This window comes from Ranitomeya imitator, chromosome 1 (genome assembly GCF_032444005.1).
Source record: "Ranitomeya imitator isolate aRanImi1 chromosome 1, aRanImi1.pri, whole genome shotgun sequence".
NCBI classification, from domain to species: domain Eukaryota; kingdom Metazoa; phylum Chordata; class Amphibia; order Anura; family Dendrobatidae; genus Ranitomeya; species Ranitomeya imitator.
This window is the reverse complement of record NC_091282.1, coordinates 1,171,107,948-1,171,124,742: the sequence shown is the minus strand read 5'-3', so window position 1 is coordinate 1,171,124,742 and position 16,795 is coordinate 1,171,107,948. Positions and strand designations below refer to the sequence as shown.

At 43.9% G+C, this 16,795-nt stretch overlaps 1 protein-coding gene across 4 annotated transcripts in view; it reads right to left on the bottom strand.

Moving 5' to 3' along the window:
* KCNIP4 (potassium voltage-gated channel interacting protein 4) overlaps positions 1 to 16,795 on the bottom strand; it is a 1,248,191-nt gene that overhangs the window by 339,043 nt on the left and 892,353 nt on the right. For all 4 annotated transcript variants that reach the window (XM_069744678.1, XM_069744679.1, XM_069744677.1 and 1 more), the window contains one exon: positions 15,824 to 15,894. In XM_069744678.1, the coding sequence (XP_069600779.1) occupies positions 15,824 to 15,894 (71 nt within the window). The remainder of the gene's footprint in view (positions 1 to 15,823; positions 15,895 to 16,795) is intronic.

Here is a 16,795-nt window from a genome sequence, read left to right as displayed (position 1 = left end):
GACAGCTCTCTCCAGCGACCAACGATCAGGGGAACAACTTCGGCATCGTTGAAACTGTCTTCAACGATGCCGAAGTCCCCGGGTAACCAGGGTGAACATCGAGTTACTAAGTGCAGGGCCGCGCTTAGTAACCCGATATTTACCCTGAAAACAAAAGAAAAAAGGAATATGCACACAGTGCATGGTTATTCCACAAAATATTGGTTTCTGACCTCTTCCTGAGTTTTACTCAAAAATATACCTATAAAGAGAAAAATCAGACAAACTGAACATTTTGCAGTGGCTCTTAATTGTTGCCAGAGCTGTATATATAATGCATGGAGGAGAGGGGGGTTGATCTATTACCATCATAAAGCTTCTTTAGATTAAAAAGTCATAATGATTAATCAGTCCAACAAAGAATCAATATCAAGCAACTTGATTATTGCATATAAAACACACAATATGCAATTTGTTCACTTCATCAAAATGAGAAAACATATAAATAATGAACTATGGATGGTGTCACCATCAGACAAGATAAAGGCACCCGAGAGGTCAGGAACAATTGGAAATGTTCATCCACGTTGGTCTTACTACTTTTACAGGACACGGGTATTGGCAGCGCAGGGGTTTACTATATTGAATTATTTAACAGTGGGAGTAATCCTCGCAGGGAGTTAGCAGGGTAAACAAAGAGTAAACTAAATAAAAGTTGATTAACTAAACAGTCTCTGTTGACGGTTTCACTTATCGTGACTCTGCAGCCTGTCACTCTCTGATGACTCCATGGGTAGCAGAATGCCGATGATGTTCGGTGTAATGTCTGCTGGCGTCCTCGCCTAGCACACGGTCCTTCCTCTGGCGGCCGTGGGCGGTCTCCTGTTTTGCCCGCTGAGCCCCTAGTCCATATATCTGTGGAGTAGGAGAGTAGAGCTTCCCACAAGATTCCTGCCAGCGCGGGTGTCCTTGGGCAGCCGCCATGACTTGAAAGGCTGTGCTGCAATGCTCTACCCAGTGTGCGGCTCTTTGGATATCAGCCGACACCCAGACGTTTGTATGGCGATGCTCCGTCGTTCGCACGCTCTCCTGCGCAATCACCGGTTTCGGTGAGTACCTCACTATGTCGCCCTTTCTCGTCACGCCACGGCCTGTCGATCCCCTCAGAGTGGTTGCGGTCTGCCCCAATCGGCGTTCTGGCGGGAACGGCACCCCAGTTGCCGCGCAACACATTTTACCTCACACTGACTGGCCATGCCCCCTTCACCCTGGTTACTGGCTCGCTCCGGCTGCAGTCTCGTTCCCCCCAGAAACAGGAGGTTCCGCGCCAGCAGATCCGGACCCGACGCTTCAGCAGCTGCAGCAGCCCGGTCCTCCCTTCTACATCGATACAGCAAACTTAATGCAGATATCTTAAGTTCTTAAATAGTTAAATTTGCAAGGTTCTTATAAAACAAAATTTACAGCTTTTATAAATCCTCTATATTCTCAAAGATGGTGGAATTTGTAATACTTTATTGCCTGGGTTATTAGCCTGTCTGCAGTCTGAGTGGCTGGGCACCCAGACTAGGAGCGCGTGCCGCTGGCAGGTTGTATGCAGTAAGGTTCATTTACACGTTAGTGACCTGGCCATTCTAGTTCTTCCATTTTGAAGTCACCACAATTTTATGAATGGAATAAAAATAAGAAAGGTGCTGGAGGCAAAGTCACAGCAAAAATGCCAAAAAGGTGACAAGTAAAACGATGGCGTGTTTTTCTCTGGCAAAAATCTGTGGGTATGCTGGTGTCTATAAGGCACCATGATCACATACACTAAAGGCATTTGAGCGGTAAAACCCATTTCCATAATGGAGGGTATATTAGTTTATTTTTTGGAATTGGGCCCCAACTATTCAGTATTTACCAACTATGCAATCGGTAACAGGGCAGTGCCTTTATCCACTTTCTTCTAGAACCGGTTTTCTTATTTGCTCATTAGTTCCTAATTATTTCCTTCCCTTCCTCCAGGGAATAGTTTTCATTTTTGTTGACATGGCTGAACTTGGACTTATTTTTTGCAGGACTAGTTGTAGTTTTGAATGACATCATTCATTTTATTATACAATGTTCTTGGAGAAAAATAATGTGGTGAAAAAAATAAGGATCTCTGCTATTGTGTTTTGGGTTTCATTTTTATAGCATTCAATGTACAGTAAAAAAATTTTTAATTCAATGGCAACATAATTCTGCATGTGAGTACAATTACCGTAATACCCCAAAATTCAGAAATTTGTTAACAAATGTGATTGGTGTCACCATTTTCTCAGACCTGTAGCTTTAAAGGGAAGGTGCCACCAGTTTTCTCGTATTTTGTTTTTTTGTGAAATTAAGCTTAAAATAGTAATTAAAATGTATTAATGCAATGTTTGCACTGTTTGCAAACATTTCTATATGAAAAATATTATATATTTTTCTACAAATATACATATTTACCACTAGGGGGAGCATTTTCCGTTTTAGACCTCAAGCAGCTATAGTAAGATTTAGCAGCTCTGCCCCAGGGATATTAGACCACCCAAAAGGGGAGGGAAATGGTGATGTCAGCAGTTACTGCCCCAACAGTAAGAATGAAGAGCAGCATCACAGGGCAGAGCCATTTTGTGTGTGACTGCCCTGTGACCTGCTGTCACCAGCAGTTACTGCATCAGAGGCACAGCTAGTTTACAGGGAGCAGAACACAGTGGACTCAGCAGCATCTGGACCCAAGAAGAGTGAAGACATGTGGTGTGCATGGAGCAGCATTAGGAGCTGTGTGGGAGCTCCAGCTCTGCAGTGAATAGCCAGGCATTATGGAGGGAGGGAAGAGATGCATTGTATGGCTCAGGCCGGGGTCACACTAGACCGCAATACGGACGAGTGCACTGCGATAAAAAATCGCATAGCACTCGTCCCAATGTTAATCTATGGGGCAGCTCCCATCATCCGATATTCTCTCGGCCGTATTCAGGATCCGAGTGAAATCGCAGCATGCTGCAATTCTCAGCGTATCTCGGCCAATGAAAGTCTATGGGGGTGAGAAAAAAATCGCACAGCACACGGACCATCAGTGTGACGTGCAAGAAATTCTCAGGCATTGAGCAGGTGACAGGAAAGGCTCAGCCATTATTTGCTCATTTTGCAAGTGTGTGAGAAAATCTCACCATACGGATGTCACACGGATGCCAAACGGATCATTGGATGCGAGAAAATCGCATCCTCGCACTGCACACGGATCACTGTTTTGGTAACATTTGTGCGATTCTCGTCCATCAAAAACGGACGTTTTTTTATACGTTGTGTGTGTCCCCGGCCTAAGAGTGACTGATGGGACGTGAAGTATGATGAGTGAGACACATATGGAGTGTGATGGGGAGATACACCTTGAGGCTGTGTGCACATGCTCAGGATTTTTCGCATTTTTTTGCATTTGTTCGCTATAAAAATGTGATAAAAACAATTTAAAAATTCATAGATATGCATCCCATCATTTATAATGCATTCCGCAATTTTTGTGCATATGTTGCGTTTTTTCTGGGGGAAAAACGCATCGCAGTAAAAAACGCAACATGTTCTGCGCATGTCGTGTCTCCTCCTTTGATGTGGGCTCCGGCGCTGAGTACAGCTGACATGTGCGCGCAATAGCGGCAGGTGAAATCGCAATTCACCTGCCGCTATTAACCTGTTAAATGCCGCTGTCAAATGCTGACAGCGGCATTTAACTACCGCTTCCAGCCGCACGGCCAGAAATGGGCGTATCGTCCACCCCCGTCACATGATCAGGGGTTGGCGATGCGTCAGGATGGTCACCATAGAGGTCCTTGAGACCTCTATAGCTACTGATGCCGGCCTGCTGTGATTCAGCTACGGAGCAGCAATCTGATGATCGCTGCTATGTAGCAGAGCCGATCGAGTTGTGCCAGCTTCTAGTTTCCCATAGAGGCTATTGAAGCATGGCAAATGTAAAAAAAAAATGTTTTTAAAAATATGAAAAAAAAATAAAAATTAAAGTTTAAATCACCCTCCTTTTGCCCCATCAAAAATAAAACAACAAAAAAAATCAAACCTACACATATTTAGTATCGCCGCGTTCAGAATCGCCCAATCTGTCAATAGAAAAAAACATGACTGGCATGTGCCCGCAATAGCGGCAGGTGAGATCGCGATTCAACCGTTCCTCTGTATGTGTTTTCCGTCCGGCGGAAACAGCTGTTTTGACGGATCCTGCAAAAAACGGATGAAACGTGTGGCCAACCGGCGCTAATACAACTCAATGAGAAAATAACGGATCCGGCGAAAAAAAACCTGATCTGGCAGAAAAAAAAGTAAATTGTGGAAAAAAACGGATCTGGCGTGAAAAAACGGATCGGGCGGAAAAAACTGATCTGGCAGAAAAAAAAGGAACTTGTGGGAAAAAAACGGATCCGGCGGAAAAAAACGGATTAGGCAGGAAAAAAAGGATCCGATGGAAAAAAAACTGATCTGGCAGAAAAAAAGGAAATTGTGGAAAAAAACGGATAAGGCGGAAAAAAACGGATAAGGCGGAAAAAAAGGATCCGATGGAAAAAAAAACTGATCTGGCAGAAAAAAAGGAAATTGTGGAAAAAAACGGATCCGGCGGGAAAAAACGGAACTGGCAGATAAAAAAAAGAACTTGTGGAAAAAAATGGATCCGGCGGGAAAAACGGATCTGGCGGGAAAAAACGGATCAGGCGGGAAAAAAAGGATCCGATGGAAAAAAACTGATCTGGCGGGAAAAAATGGATCCGGTGGAAAAAACGGATCTGGCGGAAAAAAACGGATTCTGCAAATGTGCTCGCAGGATACGTTTTTTCCCCATAAACTTGTATTTGCCCCGTATTCACATGTAAAGCGCCATGGAATAAATGGCGCTATAAAAATGTATAATAATAATAATAGTAATAATTAGCGACAGATCGTGATGGATGGCCACACGTCGCGTGGTCGCGTCCGTCGTGCAACGGATCTGTCGTGTTTTGGCGGACCGTCGGCACGAAAAAACGTTCAAGTGAACTTTTTTTGTCCAGCGCGTCCGCCATTTTCTACCGCGCATGCGCTGCCAAAACTCCGCCCCCTCCTTCTAGACTTCAGAATGGGCAGTGGATGTGTTGAAAAACTGCATCCGCTGCCCACGTCGGGCACAAATTTCACAACGTGCGTCGGCCCGACGCATAGAGACGGACTCGTACCGACGCAAGTGTGAAGGAGGCCTTTGTGAGGGTTGAATTAAAAAAAAAACCGCGTGGGCGCCCGTGCAATTTTCTGCACCAGAGGGGGAAAGCCGACGGCCGGGGGCCAATATCTGTAGCCTGCTATGAATATCAGCCCGCAGCTGTCTGTATAGCCTTTACTGGCTATTAAAATAAGGGGACCCCAAAAAAAAAAATTGTGTGGGGTCCCCCTATATTTTATAGCCAGAAAGGCTACGCAGACAGCTGCAGGCTGATATTCATAGCCTAGAGAGGGGCCATGGATATTGCCCCCCCCCCCCCCCAGGCTACAAATACCAGTCCGCAGCCGCCCCAGAAATGGCGCATCTGTAAGATGCGCCAATTCCGGCACTTAGCCCCTCTCTTCCCGCTCCCGTGTAGCGGTGGGATATGGGGTAATGAAGGGTTAATGTCACCTTGCTATTGTAAGGTGACATTAAGCCGGGTTAATAACGGAGAGGCGTCAATAAGACGCCTATCCGTTATTAATCCAATACTAAGAAACGGGTTAAAAAAAACACGCACACATTAGGAAAAAAGTATTTTAATATTCTTCATTTCACCATACTTACCATACTTCAGCGCCTGCAAAAAACGTAAAATAATAAACCGTATACTGCCTGTCCGCTGTAGTCCAATTAATATAGAGTGTCCCACGACGATCTCCCCTATAGAATGGTGACATTGGGTGATGTCACTGCTCTATAGGACCCTCAGTGACACACTGACAGGAGACAATGGCTCCTACAGTGCATCACTGAAAGGTTACCTTAGGACAAGGTCTCACTTTATGGCAATTGCTGCCTGGGAAAATTTCTCATACAGCAATGGCATAAAGTGAGACTAGGGACTTTTTTTTTTACAGCGGCGGAGGAATACAGTGGTGGAAGGATACCTACCTGCTGTCATTGTGTTGTGTTCCTGGAGCCCCTGGAGAGCAGTCGCATTATCTGATGCTGCTGCTCTTCACGGGAGATCATCGTGGGACACTCGTGGATTTCTGCGGACAGGGAGTATATTGGTTGTTTGTTTTTTTAATATTTTTTTTACAGATGACACTGGCTTCGGGGAACAAAATGACAAGTAATGGTGAGTATGAACTCTATGTTTAATGTACTGTATGTCTATATGTATGCAATGTATGTATGTGGCATGTATGTGGCATGTATGTATGGAGTATTTTTTTTTTTTTCATTCAACACATTAGCCGGATGATGGGACTATTACTGTCCCATAATTGGCTAATGTGTCAATCACTGTCATTGTAGCAGGCATCGTCCGATGGGACTTGTAGTCCCATCGGACGATGCTTGCATACACGCATAGAGACTCCCCCACGCCGCACAGAGACCCCCCCCACGCCGCACAGAGAGCCCCCCACGCCGCACAGAGAGCCCCCCACGCCGCACAGAGACCTCCCCCACGCCGCACAGAGACCCCCTCACGCCGCACAGAGACCCCCCCCCACGCCGCAGAGACCCCCCACGCCGCACAGAGACCCCCCCACGCCGCAGAGACCCCCCACGCCGCACAGAGAGGGAGAGCGACACAGGGGGAGAGTGCAGTTTACCGGAGATCACTGGGATTGTGGGGAGGCGGAGACAGAGCAGAGGGAAGCACACAGGGCAGCGTGTGAGAGCAGAGGATGTCTGCCCAGAACCTGCAGTGCCTGCAGTACAGAGGAGCAGTCAGTGCTTCTTCTGTCCTGCGATAGAGAGTAAGTGGAGCTTGGCAGATAGCACAGGGCTCTAATAAAATGGCAGCTAGTCACACCTACAGCAGTGAGTTGTGCAGCCCACAGAGGCGTGCCCAGCTCACTGCTAATGCTGCTGCAATGTTACAGATAGGGTCAGCGCCGGTCTATTATCTCCTATGTCCATGGGGTGCAGTAATCTGACACTGATAGTGACGTGCTACTGCTGCAAAACCAAGATGTCAGCCCCCAGTGCATTCTTTCTACTCATATATCACACGAAATCTGTTTCACATGCATTCAAATCTGGGTTATAACAGCATGTTATGCTACATTACATTGATTAATTAATGATCTACAAACGCGGTACCTTCCCTTTAACATGTAAACAAAATTCTACCAATTTAGCTTTGTGAGGGCTTGTTTTGTGTGTAGTGAGCTGAATTTTCAAATTATGTTTGAATTTTTTTTTTAACATTGCATTTTTGCGTGTGTGTGTGTGGGGGGTGGGGGGGTGGGGGGGTGGGGGGTACATGAATAAAAAAAATGGCTATACTGGTGTTTAGATAATATTTTATGGATTAAATACATTTACATTTCACTAGATTGGACTTTTGCAGACCCCGGGATACCAAATAAGTGTTTTTGTTATTTTCAAAATTTTGGGAAAAGGTATGTGATTTGAAATGTTTATTTTGTTAAATATTTGGTTTTCACTTTTGAATATTGTTTTTTTTACAAATTCTAATAGTCTGACAACTTGAACTGTCATTTGTTTCCAGTATATATTGCAGAATATAAGGAAATTTACAGTCTATGCAGCAAATCCTCTGCCAGAAGAGGGAAGCATCCCGTAGGCCCCCAGATGCCAAGTGAATCCATCGACCAAGCCCACACCAGCTAGGACCAGCTAGGACCATTCAGAGAAAGCATCATCTAAATGGTCAGACAGGAATTGGGGTTACCTCCAACCCCCAATGTTAGAGGCAGATGCTGGATAACACAGATGTCACCTGCCCTGTATAGAGCGAGCACAGCTCCTGAGCTCCCTCCATGCACCTGCATTGGATGCTATTAGAGGTTTAACATAGATCATAAAGGTTGGTTGCAACCAGATATCGGTCTCTAAAAAGTCCAGATAACGTTATTTCCCCATGACTTCAGCCAATGCTAGTATGCTCCATGCTTTATAAGAGCCTTTCACCCACCATCCTGGACTTGAGCTTCCATATCAGTATGACTCAGATTTTTTTTCCTCGACTCTAGCCTCTTGCTTCCTTCCATATTGTCCTCTACTTATGGCTGAACTCTGTTTGCCTTGACCTTGGTTCCTTCTGACCTCAGTTTCTACCTGCTGACTTGGTACCACATTTTTGGAACTCACAGGTGTCAGCCATTGCTAACAGAGACTAGAAACTGGGAATTGCTTTTTAAAAAAATCCCTTAGACCACACTCCCTGGTTCAGCCTAAATCAAATCCATGAGTGACCTAGTAGAACCACATCTCCAGCCATCCATTGTTACACAGGCAAGGAGTGTGTGTGTGTTGGTGTAGCAGAGCTGTGTGTGTGTACATTATGGGGATCTTACTGTGTGTGTACACTTTGGGGTTATGGGTCATGGGACATATAGTGAGATGTGGCTCAGCTAGGATGGTCTAAGGACAAAAGTGAGGTAAGCAATACAACTCAAGTTATTCCTCTACTGTAAAAAAAAAAAACACTTGCCGTTTTTTAACTCCTTCAATAAAATAAAAATAAAGCCATCTAATAAGTTTTTGAACTTCTTGTTTCTTGACGGCTGTTGGGATCTATTGGAAACTATAATCAAAGGGCAGAGAGAAGAGCTTTGAAGATGACACCATCTTGAAGTACATCAATAACAGATATACATGACAGGAGAAATGACCGACTGATGTGCACTTCACAGCATGAATCATTAGGAAGTAAAATGTCATGCTCCTTCTCTGTATGTTACTCAAAAGCCATAAATAAAGCCATAGTTTAGTCTACACCCAGACGTAGCAGAGCTCAGCTCGACAGACATCAGTGATCTTCAAAAATTGACTTCTATGCAATTCACCAAATCAAGTATATGTAGAATAGTCAGGAAGAGATTACTTAGAGCCATACTGTAGATATGTTGTAAGGGTTATCCAGGACTATGAAATTGATGACCCATCCTTACAATAGGTCATCAATATGAGATTCATGGAGGTCCAAAACCCTGTACACTCACTAGTCAGCTGTTTGTAGGTTCCATGTCTGTAGGACGTAACCAGGGTATGGGGCCAGAACACCACAGCTTTGCACCCTATGTTGTGGCCATTCTTGGGGGCAGCAGCGCAGTGCACCTCAGGATGGACAACCCTAGATACACCGTTCTGTAGCCACTTTTGTCACTCTCTGCAACCCCACTCATTATGATAGTACATCTCAACCTGTATGAGATTCACCACTTAGGGTATGTTTCCACGGTCAGGATGGCCGGCGGTATCGTCGGAGCGGCTTAGCCGCTCTGCGGTAAGCCCCGCCCCCTTTCTGGGACGCGATGATGCCGGATGTGTTCACAGCACACATCCGGCATCATCGCTCCCCACCATAGGGCCCTGTGCTATATCTTGCGGCGACGCAGCGTCGCCGCAAGATATACGGACATGCTGCGATCTGAAAAGACGCGCAGCATGTCCGGAGTCGCAGGGCCGCCGCGTGCGTGTTACCACGCATAGTGGAGACGGGATTTCATTAAATCCCCTCCACTATGCTGTAACATCTGGACGCTGCGTGTCTGACGCTGCGGCTCTATGCAGCGTCAGACACGCAGCGTTTCCTGATCGTGGAAACAGACCCTAAGGGCCCTTATTCATTTTTGCATTTGGGGTTTTTTTGGTCTTGTTTTTGGTATTTTTTTTTGTCTTTTTTTCACTTGCTCCTAGTTCCTAGATGTTTTCATCTGTTTCATAAAATGCAACTGTATAAAAAGTCACTAATTATTTGTGCAATTATACTAAAGTCGCCCTGCTTGGAGTGATTTTCTATCCAACTAAAGTTTTTACAAACAATTTGCGACATTTTAGCGGAACATGCAACTTTTTTTTTTCTAAAAAGTATGAAAACAAGTTAAAGACAAAAATAAGGACAAAAGGCAGGGAGCCAGCACACCGAGGAAATGCAGGAAGCACGGATCTCCGTCCTGACGTGACGTGAAGAATATCCAAAAAACGAAAAGATGATCCAGCTTCCAAATAAAATATAAAAGTTTAATCCAACACATTAAAATAAGGAGACGACTCCTGGGATGGCATCATACACATAGTAAGGCGAGTGACGCGTTTCGACCAAGTCGTCTCCTTATTTCAATATGTTACAAAAATAGGGAAAAAGGAAAAAATGGGAAGAAAATAAGTCAGCTCACCAATCCCTCAACAGTGCAATGATGTCCATGCACGGAGCCGCCTTGGTCAAGGGCGTAGTCCAGAGCCAGCAATGAAAAAGAAAAAATAATCTCCAGCATGGATCTTCTAAAAAGTCAATTTATTGAAAACACTTTAAAATGCAAACATTTGCAAAAAAGAGATGGGGGTCCCAGGTGGTCAACGCCGACGCGTTTCGACCATCAGGTCTTAGTCATGCCATGCCATGACTAAGACCTTATGGTCGAAACGCGTCGGCGTTGACCACCTGGGACCCCCATCTCTTTTTTGCAAATGTTTGCATTTTAAAGTGTTTTCAATAAATTGACTTTTTAGAAGATCCATGCTGGAGATTATTTTTTCTATTTTAATATGTTGGATTAAACTTTTATATTTTATTTGGAAGCTGGATCATCTTTTCGTTTTTTACAAAAATAAGGAACATTTCGGATTTTGCACAAAATTCATGAAATATGTGCACCATTTTGAAGCATCTGTTGCGGCAAACATCATTAAATAATATCAGACATAAAAAGCAGCTTAAAAAATCCACAAATTATGAATTGGGTCACAAATCCCAAACTGAGCAAATAAATTTGATCATGTAGCAATGCAACACATTGTGAAAACTTGGCCTTAGGATCAACTTCTGGGTTACATGGTTGGTAGAAATAGAACATTTACTCCAATATGCACCTGGGCAAAGTGTGGTCCCTGGGCCAAATGCTGCCCGTTGGCTGTTGAGGATAGCCAAACCGAGCACAGCTTTGTTTTACAGGCATGTTTCGCTTTTTATACAGTAACAATATTGGGAGCTGTGGGAATACAGTATCTAATATTAAGCTATGTCATCTTTCCTTACATGTTTTTCTCAAATATTTTTATTCTTCATGAATTCTGGGGCATTTTTTTCTTAGACCCCTGCATTGTGTTGTACCTCTGTTATTGTGAATGGAAAAGTACAGAAAATTGTACTTGTCTATTGTTAATCGAGTGGGGGCCAGGCGCATATGGGGAGCCAAGGTTCTAACGGGCTTCTGGATATTAAGAGAGTCCTCTTACTCAGGATGCAAATATAGTTTCATACAATACAATGGTGGAACAGGGAGCCATCGGTTCTCTGCTCCACCAATAAGCCAGTGTACAGGGGCGTTCCTAGAAGACATGGGGCCCCCATAGCAGAAGTTCTAATTGGGCCCCTTTCAACTTGAAAAAAAATGGTGGGGTCACAGAAGAGCATATGTCACAACTTTGCAGCCTTTACAAAAGTAATATTCCTCCTATTGAAGCCCTAGATTCACCTTTCGTTGCACTCATAAAGTTTGACACCAACAAAAGTGCCCAACAAACATTGTATGATAGCCCCACAGTGAATTCCTCCACAATGCACTCCACAAGCACAGTAGGATGACCATACTCTACCCCACCTAAGCTCCCCCAGTAAAGTATGGTGACCCCAACCCAGTATGATTCCTCAACCATGACCCCCACACAGTCCTCCATGCAATATAATGGGCCTTCATACAGTATAATGCCCTCTACACCTCACGACACTTTATAATGGCTCCTATTAGCCTTTTACAGTATAATGGCCCCCACACAGTATGATGGACCCAACAAAAACCTTGGCACTGTTTAATTGCTCCCATACACTATAATGGTCCCTACATAGTCCTCCATAAAGTATAATAGCTCCCAATAGTCTTCCAATATTATAATGACCACCAAATAACACTAAAAATATATAAATATGACCCCAATATAGCCCTCCATATAGTATAATAGGCTCCATAGTTCTCCATATAGTATACTGCAACCCATAATCCTATATATAGTATACTGCAGGGGTCTCAAACTGCATTCCTCGAGGGCAGTAAACAGGTTATGTTTTCAGGGGATTTCCTTGCACTGCACAGGTGATAATTTAATCACCTACACACATAATGAGTAGATGATTAAATTATTACCTGTGCAGAACAAGGAAATCCAGAAAACATGACCTGTTTGCAGCCCTTGAATGCAGTTTGAGACCTCTGGTAGACTGCAATCCATAGTCGTCCATATAGTATAATGCACTCCACCATAGTCCACCATAAAGTAAAATGCGCTCCCCATAGTCCCCCATATAGTACAATGCATTCGCCATAGTCCTCCGTACTATCTATAGTCCTCCATATAGTATACTGCACTCCCCATAATCCTACAGAGTCCAAAGTATAATGCACTTCCCATAGTCATCCTTGCAGTATAATACACTTCCCATAGTCCTCCATACAGTATAATATGCTCCCCATAGTCCATACAGTATAATGCACTCCCCATAGTCATCCATACAGTATAGCACTCTCTATAGTCCTCCATACATTATAATGCACTCCCCATAGTCCTACATAGTCCACAGTATAATGCATTCCCCATAATCCTCCATACAGCATAATGAACTATCCATAGTCCTCCATACAGTATACTGCACTCCCCATAGTCCTCCATACAGTATAATGCGCTCCCCATAGTCCTCCATACAGTATAATGCACTCCCCATAGTCTAACATAGTCCACAGTATAATGCATTCCCCATAATCCTCCAGAAAGCATAATGCACTCCCCATAGTCCTCCATACAGTATATTGCACTCCCCATAGTCCTCCATAGGGTATAATGCGCTCCCCATAGTCCTCCATACAGTATAATGCACTCCCCATAGTCCTCCATACAGTACAATGCACTCCCCATAGTCTTACATAGCCCATACAGTATAATGCACTCCCCATAGTCATCTATACAGTATTATGAGCTTCTTTCTCATAGTCTATATAGTATTTTGCACCCCCCATATTCCTCCATATCCCATACAGTATAATGGTATCCCCATAGTCCTCCACACAGTATAATGCACTACCCACAGCCTCCCATTCAGTATAATGGTCTTCCCATATTCCTCTATATGGAATAATGCACTCGCTATAGTTATCCGTAGTCCATACAGTATAATGCACTTCCCATAGCCCTCTATACTGTATAATGCACTACCCATAGTCCTCTATGCAGTATAATGTGCTCCCCAGAGTCCTCAATACAATATAAAGCACTCCCCATAGTCTTTATAGTCCATGCAGTATAATGCACTCCCCTAGTCCTCCATAGTCAATACAGTTTAATTCACTCCCCATAGTCCATCATATAGTATAACGCACTCACCATAGTCCTCCATACAGTATAATGCATTCCCCATAGCTTTCCATAGTACATACATTATGATGCACTCCTCATAGTCCTCTATACAGTTTTTTGGCCACCACAATGTACTCGCTGATTAAAACAAATACAATATTCACCTCTCCTCCTCATTCCCCCACTGCTCCTGTCTCTGCAGCAGGCGTTGTGAAACATCTGCATATCTCAGGAAATGAGCACCATGTAGTGGGATGCTGTGGGGGCTATCATACTATGTTATGGGCTGTGGAGGTTATTATACTGTGTGTAGAAGGCTGTGGCAACCATCATATTATACGTGGGGAGACAGTGGGGGCATAATACCATGTGAGAGGACTGTGAGAGCCATCATTGTGTGCGTGGAAGAATTGTGGGAGCTATAATTCAGCCATCAGTTTATAAGCAATGCGGGAGAGCATCATATTGTGTGTGGGCTCTGGGGCAATCATATTGTGTGGGGGCAGTTGTTTGTGGGGGAATCATACTGTATGTTAGGCTGTAGAGTCTATCACACTGTGTGTAGAAGGCTGTTTTGGCCAATCTTACTGTGCGTGGGGGAATGCAGGGGAATTATACCATGTTGTGGTCTTTGTGAACCATCGTGCAATGTATACTGTGGGGGAGGACAGGACTCTGGGAACCAGGACCATCATGCTGTGTGGGAGGGACAGATGGGCCCATCATACTGTGAGAGGGCTATGGTGGCCATAATATTATATGTGGGGAGCTGTGGAAGCCATAAAACTGTGTGGAGGCTATAATACCTGTTAGGGTAGAGGATGAACTTCATGTACTTATGTTTAACTTCAACCTTAAAAACTTTGAAACTATACTTTGTGTGATGAGACTGTGGGAGCCATCATACTGTGAGCTGGTGAGAATTTAAGGGCCATCATAATGTGGGTAAGGGGTTGTGGGACCAACCATATTGTATGAGGGGTGCTATGGAAGCCATTATACTGTGTGGGGGTGATGTAGGAGCATCATACTGTTTGGGGTGACTATAGGGAACCCATAACTGGGGATCTGTGGGGACATCATACTGTGGGGATATCACTGTGGGAGCAAACTTCCTGTGTAACTCACTGTGGAGGTCTCATTATGTATGTGGGAGACTGTAGGGGACAAAATATTTTACTATGCAGGTGGAGGATACTAGGGTGACATTGTGTGTGTGGGGATTCATTGTAGGACACATTTTTGAGGGCATCATACTCTATAGGGTTAATGAAAGGGGTATCTTAGCGTCCCCACCTACTCTGCAAAATACATTTTTATATTGTGGGTAGGCTTAACACAAACTTCGCCCTTGGTGTAACATAATCTGACATCGTCTGGGCTGATCACATGGTGTGAGAAAGGAAAATTCCACATGAACACAAAGCATAGTAATAGTTCTAAATGTATTCATACATTTGTATGAGGAATAACAGAGTAATAGCAAATCTAAATAGATGTCACATCACATGAACTGTTACTCTTAAGTCGCTTTACTCTTGCATCTTAACAACGAACATGGACTACACTTTCCAAGAGATTGCCCCTTATTGGTCACATGTGGACAAAATTCTTTAGTGTTTCACTCATGGATGAACAGAGTGATAATGAGATAACATCTCCTTTAATACTCGCTCACACAAACGTATAATTCGGAGGAGTGATATCGGATGTGCTATGGGGCAGTCACGATCTACTAGCCGAATCGGCATGAGAAAAAAAATCTGAACATGTTGCGAGTGGCTCTGCAAATTGGAGAATGCACGCCTATTCAAGTCTACGGGTGAGTGTAAAACATTGGACTGCTCGCTGATGTCCGTTTTACACGCACACAGACGATGGAGAAATTAAGTTCTCCATCTTCTCTGCACCTGTTGTATCAAAGTGAACTGACACTTGGCAAAACACAAATAGAGCTTGATCCGAGTGTCATTAGCATAATTGAGCCGATTCTTGTGTGACCCCAGCCTTAAACTTTCAATCACAGAATATAATCTAGAATGCTACTGGGCCACGGTCCCCTCTCCTTTTCTCCCTTCACATCTTAGCTCTAATTTAGCAAAAAAGATTGATGAAAATGAGAGTCAAGATAGATACAATAATGACTGGAACCATACCAGCAATCATAATACTGACTTGTGCACGCTGCAACATTTTTCAAAAACATCCAAAAAAGATATATCCATGACAAAACATTAGAGTTACACATTCAATAATTAATCATAGGGAGCAAAGGTAATCGTTCATACTGTTAATATATCCAATATTAAAATAATGACCTACCTCGAAACTCACAGATCCATTGTGGTCTGTGTCGAAAGCATTAAACAGAAAGTGTGCGTAGTTCGAAGCATCTGTAAGAGAAAAGGCACACAATTAGCAAAAAAGAAAATATTCTATCAGTGTAGATATATTGGATTGCTATTAATGTAATCAATTACTGATTTTTACAATAATTAAACAAAGCATGTTTCAGATCTAGAAATGATCATTTCTCATTTGTCATGTAGCACATGCTTGAAGGGAGTTGGAAATAGAGATAAGAGGTGGAGGTGATGTGTACTAAGTGGAAATGTAAAGACTGCATTCCTCATTACTGGAAAATGATCCATAAACAGTCTATGTGTGATTGTACTTGGTTCTGTGATATCTGTGATGGAGTCTGTCTGTTCTACTCCTGTTTTTCTTGCCGGCCGATGCAAAGTGACTCTTGGTAGCCTAGGTTTATTCCTGGGACTTGTGGGTCTGGCCAGTCCAGAAGCCTTGGGTTTCTTCCTGATGTCAGATCTGGGTGGTACTGTGGTGGGCCACTGGAGAGGCGCCAGATGTTGCAGAAGGGCCAGCTAGCTGGGGCATGTAGTCCCCCTGGCAGCAGATAATGATGTCTCGGTAGCTGAAGTGGGTCGCTGGACCCCTCACAACTTCCCTCGTGTCCACAACAATTGTGAATAGCGGGAGGTGGCACTTGTGGATGGTATAGGACCCCCTGGGGGCACTCCTATAGCGGTGGGTGCAGGGTTTGGAGCGCAAGTGGTGTTTGTGCGATTTCAATCAAACAGACATGCAGGTGAACTTGTAAACATAACAATATTACTGAATGAGGTAACGGGGTACAGTCTCTCTCAAAGGCAAACTTCACAGTATATTGTGCATATGAAAGCAATGATTCTCTCCTCATGAGACAAGCGAGGTTATGGCCTCTCAGGGCGGCTGGAGCAGAGGTCTTCTCACTTGCTATTAGACACTGGTGGAGGG